The following is an 18,554-nucleotide window of genomic DNA, read 5'->3' as shown; positions in this document are numbered from 1 at the left end:
TTGCATTTTTCCCCACATGAAAATTAGAGAATACGAGATTGAATAAATAGAATAGATTAACTAGAAAATTGTGTGTGGGAGGGAGAGGGGAATACTTGACAAAGCATTAACCTAAAAAACTGACCTTCTATTATTGCCCCCCAAATCACCAACTGCTCAATCATCTATTTACTTTGACTCATACAGGCCTGATTAAAGGGAAGAGGGTTGAAAACTAACATTTACTGACCTTCTATTATTGCCCCCCAAATCACCAACTGCTCGATCATCTATTTACTTTGACTCATACAGGCCTGATTAAAGGGAAGAGAGTTGAAAACTAACATTTACTGAACACCTACTAAGTGCCAGGATCTATTTGGTACCTGATGTTATCTAATATAAATGGGATAAGGCACCTGGCATAATACCTGCCCGTGGCAGATACTCAATAAAAAACTGCAGTTTTTATGATTATTATGACAATTTATTCTCACATTAACCCTATGAAGTTGGTAGTATCATCTCCATTTTCAGATTCAGGGAGGTTAGGTAAAAAGCATAACTAGTAGTAGAAGATCAGGAGTTCATGCTCAGCTCATCTATACTGTGCTAGGGCCCACAATGGGCAGGGGGTGGAGAAGCGGCAGGAAGCCTCGCCCTGAAAAGCAAACCTGTTTTTGACACTCTAAGCTTACTTGGTCAAGTGTTGTCTGAGAGACAGAGTAGTCTTCTATGTGGAGTCGCTTTTTGCTCTGGGAAAGGATGCTGAAAATCCTGGCCAGGGAAGACAGTGAAGAGGGAAGCTGGTACTGCAGCATGTTCCGGTGCTTCTCCTTCAGCACGCTTCCTGGGAAGGCGAGTTCAAAGAACTCCTGGACAGGCTTCAGGTCAGGGTTGGACCCTGCTATTCGTACGACTATTGTATAACCATCTCCAAACCTGAAAGCAGGAAAAAGAAAGTCCAAATGGAAGACCCTCGGGAAACTTCTCAAAAGAATATTTAGCTCTGAGAACCCCACTTGGGCCATGAAAGAGAGAGGTCCCTGCCAGACCCAGAAGTAAGTTTCAGAGAGCAGGAACCAGTGGTCACGTACTGAATACCTATTCTATGTGAGCTGCCTTGCCGAGGGCTTTAGACATGACTTCACTGAATCCTCACCTAGACCTGTGAGGTCTGTCAGATGTTACAGAGAAACTGAAACCGAGAGAGTCAGTCACTTGCTCATGGTACGTAGCTCAGAAATGGTGGGGCCAGGGTGTGGACCCAACTTGTGCTTGACTCTGAAGCCTATGCTCTAACCTTACTGGCACATATAAATCTTCCCATTACATCTCTATAACAAAGCTAGAAAGTAGATATTCCTAGAACACTGCCTCTCAGAGAGGTTAAATAACTTGCCGAAGTGCATACAACCCAATAAAAGGTAAAGACAGAATTTGAACGCAGCTCTGTTTGACTTCAAAGTCCTCATTCTTTCCACTATACCATCTTGTTCAGTTTATTTCCCTTTATTTTAGAGAACCATGTATACACTCACAAAAGAATAAATACACAATTTCTCAGTATGTGGGATCCCAAAGAAACTATCTTTGTTACCTATTTTTCAGATGCTGGACACTGCCAAGACACCTGAACCGCCCATTGACCATAATTGCCATCCTAGTGCAAAGAGCTTCACATTCTTCCATACTGTGGGAAAACAGAATGAGGCTTAGTTTTAGAGAGATGCTCCTATAACCATCAGAACATCACCATGACATCTGGCATTTCAAAGAAACAGATCCCCAGCTTCCTAGGGCATAATTGCATCCTGTTACAAATACATGAAGATGTAGGGAAAACGCTGTTCACTGCCGTGCCGTTTATAATCGTGAAAAAAGTTGGAAATGATCCAAATGTCTACACAAAAGAGGAATGGTTAAATAAATTAGGGTATATCCTAATGGAATACTATTCACTAATAGCTATAAGAAAGATGACACATCTAAATTAACTGACTTGGAATAATGTTCTCAGTATTGTTAAGGGAAAAAGAACTTAGTATATATGCTAAAGCTTGCATTTTTGTTTGTAAAAAACATATACACTGTGTATAGATTTGCATAGGGAAACTCTGCAAAGATATATTGCCCGATGACAGTAATAGCTGTCTCCTAGTGTTGCAATGTCAGGTGATCATAATTTTTTTTTTCTATTTGCCTTTCTGTGTTTTCTATTTTTTATACAATGATCATATATACTACTTGGAAAACTTAAAAGTCACACAACAAAGAAGCCAAGCTAAGTCTTCACTACAGACCTATGAGATGTAAGCACTACTGATCTCCCTTCCTTGATGATACTTAAGGCACAATTCCACAAGAATCGCCGGGCTTTGGGGTCCATGCCTGTGGTCGGTTCATCCTGTAATTAGAATAAAATAAGCCCTATTATGTGCTGGGAAAAAAAAAAATCAAAGATAGGTTTGGTTTTAAATTCAGAAACATCTCTGAAATAGCCTAAGTTTTAACTTACCATTCTATTTATTTCTTATGGACCAAAGAACCAGACCTTACATACATGAATATTTCATACTGTTTGCAACCAGTTCACTTTTACACATGTGTCACTGAAGTAGAAAACTCTAATTTTTTATGAAATGAAATTTCTCCAAATAAACAGAAAGGGAAGGGGAAAAGTCATTTAGTTTCAAACATCTTTTCATGACTGACAAGTATATACTAAAAATTATTTTTGTCTGAAATGTCTACTGAAGTCAGTTTAAGGTTTGGGTAAAATTCCTTTTCTTTTCTTGTTTTTTAATTCTAGTTCACTCTGGCTTAGCCTGTTATACTGTACTTGCTAGTCTTAGAGAAACAAATTCCAAATCCAAATAGTCTGGATAACTTTAAAGCCTCAGCCCAAGGCTTCTTCCTATAATAACTTCAGTGCTCTTCTCCTCTACAGAAGAAAATGGGCAAGGGCCACTGTCAGTCTGACCTTCTGTTTTCCATTTATCTGTATGTAAGGAACTATGGCCCAGGTGCTACCTTGGGGATCCTGAAGCTATATCCACACTCTCAGTCTTCAGGGGATGAACACATAGATGGCATATAGAATGGTCCAGAGAAAGGTCAAATCACACACCCAGCCTCAGCCGCACCTGTTGGGGTTCTCCATGCTAGAGAAACAAGGTCCCTGGAGTATCTCCTCCTTTGGAGCATCTGGGGGCATGTCAGAGCCACCCCAATGTGTGTCAAGGAGAGGGGCGAGGGAGCTTCCCTCTGGTTCTCTGAGGCTGCCCTGCTGTTCCTCATCGGGGGAGGGGGGCTTGCCATTGCCAAGCCAGTCATGCACGGCCTGGACACCGAGGACTTTAGAAAAGACATGTCTTCCATTCAGGCCAGAACAAAGTTTTCCATTCACAGTTACACTCACCAGAAACACCACAGGAGGCCCGCCAATCAAAGCCATGGCCGTCGAGAGCTTGCGCTTATTGCCTCCGCTATAGTCCCCAGCATATTTTTCTCCATACTTCACGAGGCCCAGTTTCCGAATTGCCCACTCACCAACCTAAGGGTGATAAAAAGCGTCTTGACCTTTGTTGGGTTTGGGAATTTTATCATGCTTTCTTACACTTGCGTATGAAAACTCTTTCACTGAGTAGGACCAGATTCTATACAATCACGACTTGGCAAGTGTGGAGGAGCCAACAGCAGGGGGGGAAGGGACTCGCGTGGTGGGAGCGGCACTCCCTCTCTGCCCACCGGTGTGAGCCAGGTCACCCATCCCTGTCCCACCGCCACCACGGCTTCCCACCCTGAAAGGAGCTGCAAAGAGCCAGCACTTCATATTGCCGCATCCACAAGGAAGAACAGCCTGAAGCCGATGGTCATGTGTGAAGGTCACAGCCGTAAGGTACACTGTTAGGATGCCAAGGGAGACAGGCTGGCTTTCCGGTGCCCACGGTACCTTGCCGACTTCTCTCTCCGGGACGCCTCTCAAGAGCGCCAAGAACTCCACATGTTCTCTTCCAGTCAGCAGCTCTGTGATGGCATCGAACTGAGGGCAATAGCCCATGTTCTGATGTACTTCGTGGATGTTTGATAAGATACTGCAAAGAAAAACAAAACTGGTCAGGTTTTTAAGCATTTAGATACTCTGATCAGACCATCTTGCCTAATATTCCTATAGAGTGCTTGTGTATGACCAACATACCAGCAAGCACACCTGCTATAGCTTGAAGGAACAGCCTTTCTGCCCCCAGGAGGCCAGCCCCTCCTGGAAGTCAGGGTTCTGGCCTACACCCTGCCCAGTCCTTGCACCTGGCTCCCCCAGCACCTCAATCTGCAGGCTCAGTCCCATTTCAGAATTCCCAAGTCCATCCCAGCTGCGGCACCATCTTTATCAACAGCCTCAGTCACACCATCCTGGGGCTTTAACACTAAGTGTCCATCCCTGACTTGATTCTGTGGCCCAGTCACATGCACCCTGTGCTCCGTTGCTCCATTCACGTCAGAGGAGGCTCAGCAACTCGCTGTGACTGCCTCTGCTTTTTGCTGCCCATACACTGACTCGCACATAACATGATCCAGACCCCTTGGTCCCACTAAATACTCAACCCAGGAATCCTCCTGGTTTTGAAGGATTTTTTTGATCACAGACCCTCTGAGAATCTGATGACAACAAAAAATATACCTACAGACACAATTTTACATATATTGGTGGGGGCAGTTTTTAGGGCCTATGAAGCCGTTCTCGGGTTAAGGATCCCTGACGTAGGAGAAAGCTCAGTGTCACGTCCAGTCTGATAGCTGCACTTTAGCCACCTCTGGACAACCACGAGTCTGGCCCATCAGCAGTATTCATTCCTCTCTGCATATAAATTCGTACTCCCAGATCCAGCCTTTTCCAGAATTATGACTGAGGCGCTCACAGACCCTGTGCCTGGACCTCACAGCTACACTGCCCACACCAGCTCTCAGAACCAGGCACTGTGATGAACCTTAGTTTGGGCCAGTTATTGCTGCCATTGCTATGTGCCCCAGGAGCCTGGTACTAGGAACAAGACGGGGAAAGCAGGTGTGTAGCCTTAGGCCAACTATTCTAGAAATTCTGTTCTCCTGTACTTCAGGGTAAGCAAATAGTTGATAAGAGAAAATTAACCTTAATAGAAATATTACAGCTAATCAAGGAAGAAAGAATGATAGAATTTTCAGTGTTGAAAAAAGAAGGATTCAGACAATGATTTTTAATGGCTTCTAACACCACAAGAGAAGAGACAACTGGGCATCATATGCCTCATATAGAAGTACACAGGGTCACCTCTGCAATGGTCTTGCAAAAAAGAAACTAAAAAGCCTGAATTATAGCCAGCTTCTAGATCTAAGTGCTAGTTTACAGGAAGTACGGGGAATAGAGAAACATGTTAAAGGACACACTGGAGATTCAATCAGCATAAAGCAAAATCCAGCACAAGAAAAGTCTCTAGGACAAATGTCATGGTTTCTTCAACAATTAAAAAATATAGGGAGAAAAAAATAGAGACAATTTAGAGATTAAAGATGGAATAAACTAATTATAAACAAGTAAATAAAATATCCCCCATTGTCTATTAAATGTTTTAAAACTGACTGGATATTTGATGATGTTAAGAAATGATTCTCATTGTTTAGGTGTGAGGATGTTGTTTTTAGAAATACAAATGAAAATATTTATTGATTAAACTGAAAATCAATATTTAAAAAAAAAAAAAAAAAAGAAATTCTGTTCCCTTAAACCTCCTTTACACTGCTACTGAAAAAATGTGTAAGATGCAGAGGAGAGCCATGAGTACCTTAAGTTCCTTGCTCTTTTCAATTTTATTGGCTAGCAGGCCCTTGTCCAAATTGTGAGTCACCACCCATTAGTACGTTGTGAAATAAATTTAGTGGGTCATAACCAGTATTTTTTAAATGGTGTGGTAGAGAGTAGAATAAGAAATATCAGAGTACACTGCAAGCACGAAGAGTAGGTAATGTTTTACAAAACTTTTATTTAAGCTATATGCCTGTTTATGTGTTTTTGTGTATTTACTGGGTTGAGAGGTAAAATGTATCGATTTTGGTATTACGGGTCATGATCAAAGAGTTTGAAAGCCACTGCGCCTTGTACCGTCTCTCCATATAAAAAGCCCAGAGAAGTCCCACATAATTCGAGTGCTCGAGCATAACATTGCCTAACAGGACTCTAAAGTGTACTGTACCCCTTACGATCAGACTGTTTAGTGATCTGTGCACTCTCGGATAATAGCCCACGGTGACACCAACAGTTGGCACACCCTTTAGCGAGGGCAACTTGGCAAGTATATAGATAACCTTTTATCTTGTAGGAATTTTCCCTGAGGAAACAACCAAGATGAATACAAGGACATATTTAATGAAAAACAGGAACAAATGTCTAATAAGGAATTGGTGAAATAAACTATAGGTACATGTACATAGATGCATTTTATGCAGCAAAAATTCTATATCTTAGAATACGTAACCCATTGGGAAATATAATACAGTCATTAACAACAAAAAAACTAATTTAAAAATCTAGATGTAGTATGATGTCAATTTTATAATATATTTATATGTGTATATAAAGTAGAGAGATTTGGGGTGATGGGAATGTTCTAAAATTGTATTGTGGTAATGGTTGCACAATTCTGTAAATTGCCTAAAAGTCACTTCTTGTACTCTTAAAACAAGTAAATTGTATGGCTTGTAAATCATACCTGAATAAAGCTGTTAAAAAAAAAACAGAGTGAGACTAAAATGAAATGTAAATAGTAGTTATCTCTAGGTACTGGGATTATGGATGACTTTTATTTTCTTCTTTACAGTTTACTATATTTCAACATTTTTAGAAACTACACAGTATTGTTATAATCAGAAAAATAACAACATATTCATTCAAATAAAGTTTAAAAAAAGTCTTTGTGGCAAAACATAGACTTCTTTTCTCACCTATTTTTGTTAAGAAAAGCATCTCCTCTGGTAACAGTGGTATCTCCCGTTAACATCTTGAAAGTTGATGATTTCCCAGCCCCATTGACACCTAGAAGTCCAAAGCACTGAAAAAGATTGGGTAAGTTGTATAAGTAAACTACTAAAAATCTGAATATAAATGACCCTTATAAAATAGTCACCTCAGCTTCATTTTCATGTAACATGATCCTAAAACATCATTCTTAATGAAGAGTCAACTATTTTCTTGGTCTTAAGAAATCATATAGATATTTAAACATACGTTTTATAATGAAACCATTTAAAGTGTGGGTGTATTTGTAAGTATTATTTGAGTCGTCAGGTTAAGGCCAAAGTTAATGTGTGAAAAACAGTAATGAAAGCCAACAAGTCAAATTTCACCATCTAATCTGGCTAAAGGGCATACAAGAATACACACATAAATGAGAAAGGAGAAAATCTATCTTTTAAAATCTATTTGAATTTCATTATCACCTGGAATGGATCACAAAATCACTTTTTGGATGTGCATACTTTTCTTACATTGTCTGAGATTATCCAAAATTGTTGATATATGGGGCCCCCATCCTTTCAATGACTGATTACTCCACACAGATATAAATGGAGAAGCCTTTTAAAACCACTTTTAACCCCTTACAGACATTATTGTTTGATTGCAGTAGAGACAGTCTGAATTAATAGAGGCAAACACAAGGTAGACAAAGTGTCTTTACCTCACCAGGAGGAATGCCAACGCAAATCCTGTCGACGGCAGGTTTCCTCTTCCTTCTATATACCTGCAACAAACAAAATGCAAAAATTCATGAGCTGCAGTGACTCACAGCTGTCCCAGGCAACTGTGGAAGAGGAAATTATGACCTAAACACACCACGAAATAAGACTTATCGATAAGACTAAGTCACACATGTGATGTGCTAAAGCCTTGGTCTGTCTCTGTGGCAACTGGCTTCTGAATGACCCTGAAGCTCAAAATACAAGTGAATTTCTTTTTATTTTTTAATCTAATGTCAGACTTTTAAAAAACATATTGGTCATTAATATCTATATAATTTTCATTTAATATGTAAAGACATTGTAGATATTTTAAAAACTAAATTTTACAGGGTAATAATTTGCTATCAAAACATTGCAAATATTGAACAGATTACAAAAAAGTGAATTTGTTGGGATTCTGGCACCTAGAAAGGGCTGAAACAGACCCTCTTCTTAAGCAATGGAGATTTACCAGCTTTTTGGACCATGAAACTCAAAATCAATCATTATTCTATCAACTTCAGCTTTGCCTCGATACACAATATTAGATGTTTTAATAACTAATACATAAATGTAAGTGTGAAAAACAAATATACTCAAGAATAAGAATTCACAGTATAATTATCTTCAGTAGGATTTCTTTAATTAAGAAGTCCCCATGGTGTATTTTAAATAAAATTAAATTGACAGAAACTTGGTATAGATGCACATTTTAAGAAGCATGCTCTTTTTATTGAGTCAGCAGAATGCTAGCTTCCAACATATAAAGCTGAAAACACTGAAGACAAGTTATTATAGCCTGTCCTCATTGCCTCACCTTAGTCAGCTCCTTGACTTCCAAGATGTCATTCTGTCCTCCACCATCAAGAATTCTCTGTCTCTCCCTCCTCACATCTTCATCCTCATCATTCAGAGGAGGAAGCTTTGCCATTACAGGTCTTAGGGGGAAAAAATTAAGAAAAAAAACCAAGTCAACTTTTCAAGTTATTTTCTAAGTCAAAGACCCAGTTTCTAAAGCAGTCCTGTAAAACCCACACTCCAGAGTTGTCGGCAGTGTTGTGGGCCGGGAGATGCCCACATGAGGAAAATCAGTTTGATTTTCTGCTTTGAGTTCAGTCAATCCAACCACCACCAGCGAGTGTTCCCTGTGTTCCTCCTCCGTGACCATCAACCAGGTGCTCTGTGAGTTCTGAGAGAAAGCTCACCTGGGCCTGATGAAGAATCGGTACTGGATCAACACAGTGATGAGGAAGAACACCACCCCTTCCACGGCCATGGCGAAGAGGTTTCGTCCCACCAAGTCCCAAGACAGTGGCGAGACAAAGCGATTCTCCCCTGGTAGACACAATGCAGAGATCCAGTCAGAATGGAGGCACCAGAGACCATGGCCCTTCCTCAAATTCAGGCCTACATTCCTAGAAATACCAATGTTTATGGCCCGTGGCCAGGAGGAGAAAATAAGGGAGTCACCACTTTCCAAATCTGATTTAGGGTAAGGTTTTGGGGAAACATACTATGAAACAGTATCAATCAGAATTTCAGAGATAACATGTATTTGAACTGTAACTTCATTTAAGAAATCTAATGTTTCCATTGTTTTTAAAGATGTATTTATTTACTTATTTATTATTATTATTATTATTATTTTTTGGCTGCGTTGGGTCTTTGTTGCTGTGCACAGGCTATCTCTAGTTGCAGCGAGCGGGGGCTACTCTTTGCTGCAGTGCACGGGCTTCTCATTGCGGTGGCTTCTCGTTGCGGAGCATGTGCTCTAGGCGCGTGGGCTTCAGTAGTTGCAGCACGTGGGCTTAGTAGTTGTGGTTTGTGGGCTCTGGAGCACAGGCTCAGTAGTTGTGGCGCCCGGGCTTAGTTGCCCCACAGCATGTGGGATCTTCCTGGACCAGGGATCCAACCCGTGTCCCCTGCATTGGCAGGCGGATTCTTAACCATTGCACCACCAGGGAAGTCCCTAATGTTTCCATTTTAATGAGACATGCCAAAAATCCTTTGTAAAAAGGCAAACAATCCAGGGTAATTTTTAGGGTCAGTATTTTAACAAATTATAAGCTTCACTAAGAAAGATTAGAAAGCACATTTAAAAGATGCCCCTTTCAATAGCATATAATGTAACCTGGTGACTCAACTCATCTGGTTTTATGTAAATATTCCTTAAAATCCTTATATATCTCCTTGTACCTCCAAGTTTAAAAAAAGTCCCTTTTCTATGCCCATTAAATAACATGGCCCATCTAACTATATGAGCCAGTCAATAAAGAATAGTAATGTGGCCACAGGAGAAATAAATTTAAAGACTCTAAATGTAGAAAGAGCTGCAGTAAATTACCTTTTTATAGACTGTGTAAAAGGTAATATATGACCCCATCTGCAGGTCCATGATTTTCCCAATAGAGCCAAAGTTTGCATCTTTCCTTCTGATTCTCTGGCCTGTATCTAATTCTCAAAGCTGTTGTTTGACTTTTCCAATGACTCTGGCAAACCCCACCAGTGGTATCAGGCACTGGGTCCAAGCTTAAGCCAATATTTTCCTCACCTCCAAAATTACTGTCTCATCTTTCAGACAAATGGTTGTGTCACAAGACCCATGCCACAGCCAGCTGTACTGACATGAGTCCTATCAGTGGAGAAAAGTCCTGTGCCCAGTCACCACCCTCTTTCCAAAACAAAGGCCAAAGTACCAAGGCCCATGCAAACTGCCATCTCTATTAAAACATCCTACAGCCACTACTGTCACTCACCAAACCTTTCCAAGGCATCAGCCATTGCCTGGTTTTTCACCATGTCAATGAGCCCCCGTCCCAGGCAAAAATGTGGGAAGATCAAGAACACCGACTTCAGGATATCATTGATGTTATTCAGCTTCTAAAAAAATAAGACAGAGAGAGACTGTCTTTTGTGATTCAGGCTAAAAATTTACCAAAGTCTAAAATAAGGAAGTGAAAAAAAAATTTGATTCCCTGAGGTCAAACTGAATCTTTGAATTCAGATACCAATAAATAGCAGTAGCCATAGAGGATGATATATAACGTAATAAAATTTTGCTCTTTAGAAAATCTGGAATAATGCTATGAGTATGGGAGAAATATAAGCAAAGTTTAGAAACATGATTATATTTAATCAGAAGCTAATCCATCATAAAATATCTGCTTAGCATTTTAAAAGCAAATTGATCATGTCTGGGTCAATACTTCAGTTTCAGGATTTTGTTGGAGTTTAAAAAATTCTTCTCGAATACATCAATCCAGCAGTGGCCAAATACCCAACAACTGAGTAAGTTGCTATGTGCTGGATGCACTGTGGCAGGGCACAGGAGAGGCAGAGATTAATAAGAAACAGTCTAGTCTCTACTCTGAGGAAAAGAAACATGGAAACAGGAAATTGCTACATAATTGGATGTGTTGTACTGGAGGCATGAACTGTGTGGGCTTTGGGAGCACAGGGAAGAGAGAGCACCTCCCATAAGGCAGGTAAGGAAAGCTTCACATTCAAGCTCAGTCATGAAGGGTTAGTGAGATACTACCCGATTCCGTGACAGAGGAGTCACAGAATTGGGTAGTATCTCACATTGTTGGTGAAGAGCTCCAGTGCCAAAGTGCCACACTGCCATTGACGCCCATGAAGAGGTTCACGCTAGTAAGGACCACGTCGGCTGTGCTGGGGATCTTGAACAAGGCCTACAGGAGTATGGAGGGTTGAAGGGACCATTCAGCCAAAGCTTACCATGTCTTGGGAAAGAGTGTGGTGGGGACTGTCAAGGAAGGGTTGTACTCCTCTGAAAGGCTTTGTGGGCTAAGTTAAGATATCTGGATGAAGGCAATGACAACAAGAATATACGGGGAACCTTGTTTAAGAGATCTGTAATGGGAGGAACTGGCAAGGTAACCAACTGAATGTGGGAAATAAGCAAAAGCAAAGCATATAAAATGGCTCTAATATTGCCCCAGCTGGGGTGACTGGGTGGATGGTAATGCCATCCAGCATGACAGGAATGGCAAGAGAAATACTGGGTTCTGAGGGGAAGATGATTTAGGACATGGCCAGTCTGGGGTGTCCTTCAGTTAATCTAAATGGAGCCATCCACTGGGCAAGTGAGAACATGAGAATAGAGTTCAAAAGGAGAGTCGGGGCTAAAGGTATGCATGAATGTGAGAAAGAACAACATGAGGCTCTGAGAGGTGGTGGTGAAATCTTCCAGCATGAATGCCATCACCCAGAGAGAGCATCTAAAGTGGGAAACAAGATGCCAGAGAACTGAATACTGGGGAAAGCAACATTTAAACAGAAAGGAGTATACAAGAACTTGTCAAAGGAAACAGAAAAATGTGATCAGAGACATATAAGGAAAAGGAGAAGCGAGAGATGGTATGCAAACCCAGGAAAGACAGACTCTGCATAAGGACAGAGTGGTCCACGGTGTCAACACCGCAGGCAAGCGGAATAAGATCATGACTAAACACTATGCTCATCCCAGCATCTCTTTCTGCAGAACTCACATTGTTGGTGAAGAGCTCCAGCACAAAAGTGGCCACGCTGCCATTGATGCCAATGAAGAGGTTCACGCTGGTGAGGACCACGTAGGCTGTGCTGGGGATCTTGAACACGAAGGAGGCTGGGTACATGAGAGGTGTGATGGACCACCTGGTGAGGCACAAAGACACATGTCCACTGGGTGTCCCCTGCCTTCCCCCTGACATCTGATACCATATGCCCCATCCAGAGGTGCCTTACCCATACAGCAGCAGGAGAAGGGCTAGCACAGGCAGGTTGGTGGAGGACACATAGGACTTCTGCTGGAAGCAGATGAAGATGATAATGACCAGCGTGGCAGGGACCACATAGTTGCACTAAAAGTGAAACGAGGAAATCAAGGTCACCCCTAAGTCAAAGATACAACACATCTCAAGTCTTCATCATCATCAGACAAGAAAGGGCAGATAAACATATTGAAGAAGAACTTTGACTTAATGAAGCCACAAGAACTATTAATCAAAATACTGGACAATACGTGTTGACAAGCATTTTACCCCCGGCTGATTTTATAAACTGCACGTCCTTTCTGTCTTTCCAACAGATAAGCCAAGGTGTCACGCTCAGTAAACTTACTGAACGATGGATTCCCAGTCAGAGTAATTTCAATTTCACAGGTAGCAAGTAAGCTGCCATTATTCTTCCCGAAGACGACTGTGTCTGCTTCATCATTAATGCTGTATTATAGTCTGCCCAAGTTCAAGCTCACTTGTGATCTATTTATGAGGTAAGCACTCATAACATGAATGTCAGAACTGTTTCATCACATTGAGACTAATTTTAAAGTCTGTCCTAACAGTGTCTCAAGCATTAAAATGCAGAAATAAAGACTTGACCACAGGACAATTACGGGAATTCATAGCTGGCAGAGCAGAGCAGAGGCAGGGAGGTGGTAGTGGGCTTGTCAGCTGTTAGAAGTATTTGTAGCTTCAGACCACAGGGCTCTACGTCTCAGTCCCATCCTACTCAATTGTGCTTTTCAAACAACTTAGATGAAGACATGGTTATAGCAAATTTCAGAGGTTCTAAAGCAGTGAGGGACAGATAATACACAGGAAGATAAGTGGTATTCCTGAGTCAGGGACTTGATCTTTTCATCTCTGAATCTGCAATGCCTGGCAGAGTCAGACACGTAGTGAGCAGTCAGTATGTATGTGCTTACTCAATAAAGCAATTACTGGATCAAGATAAAACCAAAACAAATGGACACTACATAAAATTCAGTTTAACGGAGATAAATATAAACTTTTATATATGTTTTTAATAACCTTTATATTTATATACAAAGCTATATATAAAGTTTGATATATATATATCAAGTTTTAGATTCGTATATAAAGGTTCAAAAAAGTCAATTGCATTAGTATACAGTGAAAGAGACCCCATAAACAATACCTGTGAAACAGTTCACTGCCAAGTTGCCAACAAGACAGTGCTGCTTCCAAGATGAAATACCCTTGGGCTGAGTAATAGGAATATGGGATAAAGATCAACTCCCTCTAGACTCATAACCATTCAGACCACAGCCTGAATGTAAGGTTAATTCTGGGCTTTGCTTTTCAAATGGCTTATTAACAATATAGAGCATGGCCACAGAGAGGCAATCAGGTCAGAACAATGACAAGTCTGAGAGGCTTGCTATAATCAACACAGACATCACCATCATCACTCACATCTGTACAGTGATCTAGAGATTACAAAGTATGTTCTCATATATCATCTTATCTGGGGAAGACTTAGGATAAATGATGGATGTCTTCAAATATCTGAGGGGCTGTCCAGTGGGAGAAGAATTAAATTTCCTCCGTGTGGCCTACAAATTAATGGACCCCATAGGGAGACACATTTCAACTCCACTTTATAAAAATTAGAACTTCAGAATTCTTTGAAGTCCTCCATATTGGTCCAAATAGAAGCAATATATTACAGCTGGCATGAAAATAGATTTGCAATGGATGGATAAGCTTCCAGTAAAACATATAAAGTTTTCAAATGACAGATTGAGTTCCTAGTAAGACAAAGAACACCCTGACTCTGGCGGTTAAAGCTCTATCAGACAAGTTAGAGGCACTGGCTTTGAGTTTTGACTAAGTCTTCCACCTCAGTTTCTTTGAAAAGTTGTCACTTAGGGAATGAGGTGGCGGTGGTATGAATTGCAGTCCATGTGGACAGATTTCCTCTGGTGTGAGATCAGCCCTGGGCTTAAGTGTGTTTGGTCACATGAAAGTGTACAACTGCGCCTGCCTTTTCCTCTGTTGTTCATCTTTGGACTAGCTAGAACATCTCCTGCTGATGGCCAGGAGCTCTTTCATCCATCCAATCCAGAGCCCTGATGGAGGTTTATATAGCAGCAGCAGACCAGCATTCTTACCATGTCCCAGACAAAATTGGAGAGCCAGTAGATGACAGGCTTCACTCCGCTGATGAACTGCAGGTGCTTCGCTTTGCTGACCCGCTCCTGGATCAGGAACACGACAAAGCTGGCCGGGACGAAGGACATCGCAAAGATGACACAGATGGACACGAGGACGTCCACTGATGTGGTCATCCTGAAAAAGACAGACAGTGCAGCTGAGGACTCAATCAGGGACACATACACACACAAATATTTGAAGCACAGCCCAGGGAAGAAAAATCTCTTCACCACATATATTTTATTCAGGGTTAAAGATGATTATTTTCAAGTTTAAAAAAAAAAAAAAAAAACTCGATAATTCAAATGCAAAACTGATTCTAGTGAGGTCAAAAGGGTCTACTGCCAAAATGAAACTATTAAAGGAAGTCTAAGAGTGGCCTAACGGCATTCACTTTGTTCCACTATTCTTGACCTTCTATGAGCAACAAGTTGTAAATTTTCACACATAAGGGAGTAGTGTAGCTTGAAAACTTAATAAAGCAGAAATATTAGTGTGAAACTATTCAAACAACAATTTCTGGCTATAAATAAGTTTGACAACAAAAGCTCGTGGCATATCAACTTAACACGTACAAAAATTCCATCAGATCCTTATTGTAAGAATAGTCTTATAAGTCCATGAAATGGGGTATAATATCAACTATTTCTCTGCATAAATGTTACATAAGCTTGGTATAAAGATCCCAGTGACATATATTGATATTCTATACGAGTGAAGCAGAAGTAATAACTGTGCCATGCTCCACATACAGGAAAGGAACCTAACGTGTGTTGAATATCAACCATGTGTTGAAGGCTGGACTTGGCAATTTACATGAATTGCCTCACTTAATACCATACATCTGGAAAGTTTAGAAACCAGTTTCAAACCCAGATCTCTATGATTTCAAAGGCTATACACTCTGAACTAGATTATAGTGGTTTTAACTTCACACTCACACACACACACACACACACTCAAGGAATTAAACACAAGCTGACAAAAGCATGTTTCGCCAAGTTTAAAAATAGTGATTTCACTGATGAACATAGATGCAAAAATCCTCAACAAAATACTAGCAAACAGAATCCAACAGCACTTTAAAAGGATCATACACCATGATCAAGTGGGGTTTATCCCAGGAATGCAAGGATTCTTCAATATACGCAAATCAATCAATGTGATACACCATATTAACAAACTGAAGGAGAAAAACCATATGATCATCTCAATAGATGCAGAGAAAGCTTTCGACAAAATTCAACACCCATTTATGATAAAAGCCCTGCAGAAAGTAGGCATAGAGGGAACTTTCCTCAACATAATAAAGGCCATATATGACAAACCCACAGCCAACATTGTCCTCAATGGTGAAAAACTGAAACCATTTCCACTAAGATCAGGAACAAGACAAGGTTGCCCACTCTCACCACTATTATTCAACATAGTTTTGGAAGTGTTAGCCACAGCAATCAGAGAAGACAAAGAAATAAAAGGAATCCAAATCGGAAAAGAAGAAGTAAAGCTGTCACTATTTGCAGATGACATGATACTATACATAGAGAATCCTAAAGATGCTACCAGAAAACTCCTAGAGCTAATCAATGAATTTGGTAAAGTAGCAGGATACAAAATTAATGCACAGAAATCTCTTGCATTTCTATACACTAATGACGAAAAATCTGAAAGTGAAATTAAGAAAACACTCCCATTTACCATTGCAACAAAAAGAATAAAATATCTAGGAATAAACCTACCTAAGGAGACAAAAGACCTGTATGCAGAAAATTATAAGACACTGATGAAAGAAATTAAAGATGATACAAATAGATGGAGAGATATACCATGTTCCTGGATTGGAAGAATCAACATTGTGAAAATGACTCTACTACCCAAAGCAATCTACAGATTCAATGCAATCCCTATCAAACTACCACTGGCATTTTTCACAGAACTAGAACAAAAAATTTCACAATTTGTATGGAAACACAAAAGACCCCGAATAGCCAAAGCAATCTTGAGAACGAAAAATGGAGCTGGGGGAATCAGGCTCCCTGACTTCAGACTATATTACAAAGCTTCAGTAATCAAGACAGTTTGGTACTGGCACAAAAACAGAAATATAGATCAATGGAACAGGATAGAAAGCCCAGAGATAAACCCACACACATATGGGCACCTTATTTTTGATAAAGGAGGCAAGCATATACAGTGGAGAAAAGACAGCCTCTTCAATAAGTGGTGCTGGGAAAATTGGACAGGTACATGTAAAAGTATGAAATTAGAACACTCCCTGACACCATGCACAAAAATAAACTCAAAATGGATTAAAGACCTAAGTGTAAGGGCAGACACTATCAAACTCTTAGAGGAAAACATAGGCAGAACACTCTATGACATACATCACAGCAAGATTCTTTTTGACCCAGCTCCCACAGAAATGGAAATAAGAACACAAATAAACAAATGGGACCTAATGAAACTTAAAAGCTTTTGCACAGCAAAGGAAACCATAAACAAGACCAAAAGACAACCATCAGAATGGGAGAAAATATTTGCAAATGAAGCAACTGACAAAGGATTAATCTCCAAGATTTACAAGCAGCTCATGCAGCTCAATAACAAAAAAACGAACAACCCAATCCAAAAATGGGCCGAAGACCTAAGTAGACATTTCTCCAAAGAAGATATACAGATGGCCTACAGACACATGAAAGAATGCTCAACATCATTAATCATTAGAGAAATGCAAATCAAAACTACAATGAGATATCATCTCACACCAGTCAGAATGGCCATCATCAAAAAATCTAGAAACAATAAATGCTGGAGAGGGTGTGGAGGAAAGGGAACACTCTTGCACTGTTGGTGGGAATGTAAATTGATACAGCCACTATGGAGAACAGTATGGAGGTTCCTTAAAAAACTACAAATAGAACTACCATACGACCCAGCAATCCCACTACTGGGCATATACCCTGAGAAAACCATAGGTCAAAAAGAGTCATGTACCAAAATGTTCATTGCAGCTCTATTTACAATAGCCAGGACATGGAAGCAATCTAAATGTCCATCGACAGATGAATGGATAAAGAAGATGTGGCACATATATACAATGGAATATTACTCAGCCATAAAAAGAAATGAAATGGAGGTATTTGTAATGAGGTGGATGGAGTTAGAGTCTGTCATACAGAGTGAAGTAAGTCAGAAAGAGAAAAACAAATACAGTATGCTAACACATATATACGGAATCTAAGGGAAAAAAAAAAAAAAAAAAAAAAGGCCATGAAGAACCTAGTGGCAAGACGGGAATAAAGACACAGACCTACTAGAGAATGGACTTGAGGATATGGGGAGGGGGTGGGGTGAGATGTGACAGGGTAAGAGAGTGTCATGGACATATATACACTACCAAATGTAAAATAGATAACTAGTGGGAAGCAGCCGCATAGCACAGGGAGATCAGCTCGGTGCTTTGTGACCACCTAGAGGGATGGGATGGGGAGGGTGGGAGGGAGGGAGATGCAAGAGGGAAGAGAAATGGGAACATATTGTGTGTGTATAACTGATTCACTTTGTTATAAAGCAGAAGCTAACACACCATTGTAAGGCAATTATACTTCAATAAAGATGTTAAAAATAAAATAAAATAAAATAAAAAATAAAAACAAAAAAAAACAAAAAAAAATAGTGATTTCAAAACAAATGAAACTGATTTTTTTATTAAACACTGTGTTAAGGGTGAGTTAAAATATTTTAGAATTATATTAACAATTTAACTTACTTTATGTGAATTCCCTAAATGTAAAAATGGCTTTGATATATCAGAGTCATGTATCTTCTGCAGTTTTATCCCTGCCCAGCCAATTCATAAACTGATCA

At 40.1% G+C, this 18,554-nt stretch overlaps 1 protein-coding gene across 9 annotated transcripts in view; it reads right to left on the bottom strand.

Annotated features, from left to right (window-relative positions):
* The window catches only part of ABCA1 (ATP binding cassette subfamily A member 1), a 179,917-nt gene that overhangs the window by 3,696 nt on the left and 157,667 nt on the right, over positions 1 to 18,554 (bottom strand). For 8 of the 9 annotated variants that reach the window (XM_082471167.1, XM_082471165.1, XM_082471169.1 and 5 more), the window contains 13 exons: positions 14,645 to 14,822; positions 12,475 to 12,590; positions 12,240 to 12,384; positions 10,485 to 10,608; positions 8,934 to 9,063; positions 8,546 to 8,666; positions 7,689 to 7,751; positions 6,955 to 7,061; positions 3,935 to 4,076; positions 3,401 to 3,535; positions 2,283 to 2,386; positions 1,580 to 1,672; positions 678 to 921 (listed from right to left, as the gene is read on the bottom strand). In XM_082471167.1, coding sequence (XP_082327293.1) covers positions 678 to 921; positions 1,580 to 1,672; positions 2,283 to 2,386; positions 3,401 to 3,535; positions 3,935 to 4,076; positions 6,955 to 7,061; positions 7,689 to 7,751; positions 8,546 to 8,666; positions 8,934 to 9,063; positions 10,485 to 10,608; positions 12,240 to 12,384; positions 12,475 to 12,590; positions 14,645 to 14,822 — 1,702 coding nt within the window. The other variant, XM_082471173.1, reaches the window with a different exon arrangement.

This window comes from Balaenoptera physalus, assembly GCF_965194825.1.
Source record: "Balaenoptera physalus genome assembly, chromosome: 7".
NCBI classification, from domain to species: domain Eukaryota; kingdom Metazoa; phylum Chordata; class Mammalia; order Artiodactyla; family Balaenopteridae; genus Balaenoptera; species Balaenoptera physalus.
This window is presented reverse-complemented; position numbering and strand designations above follow the sequence as displayed.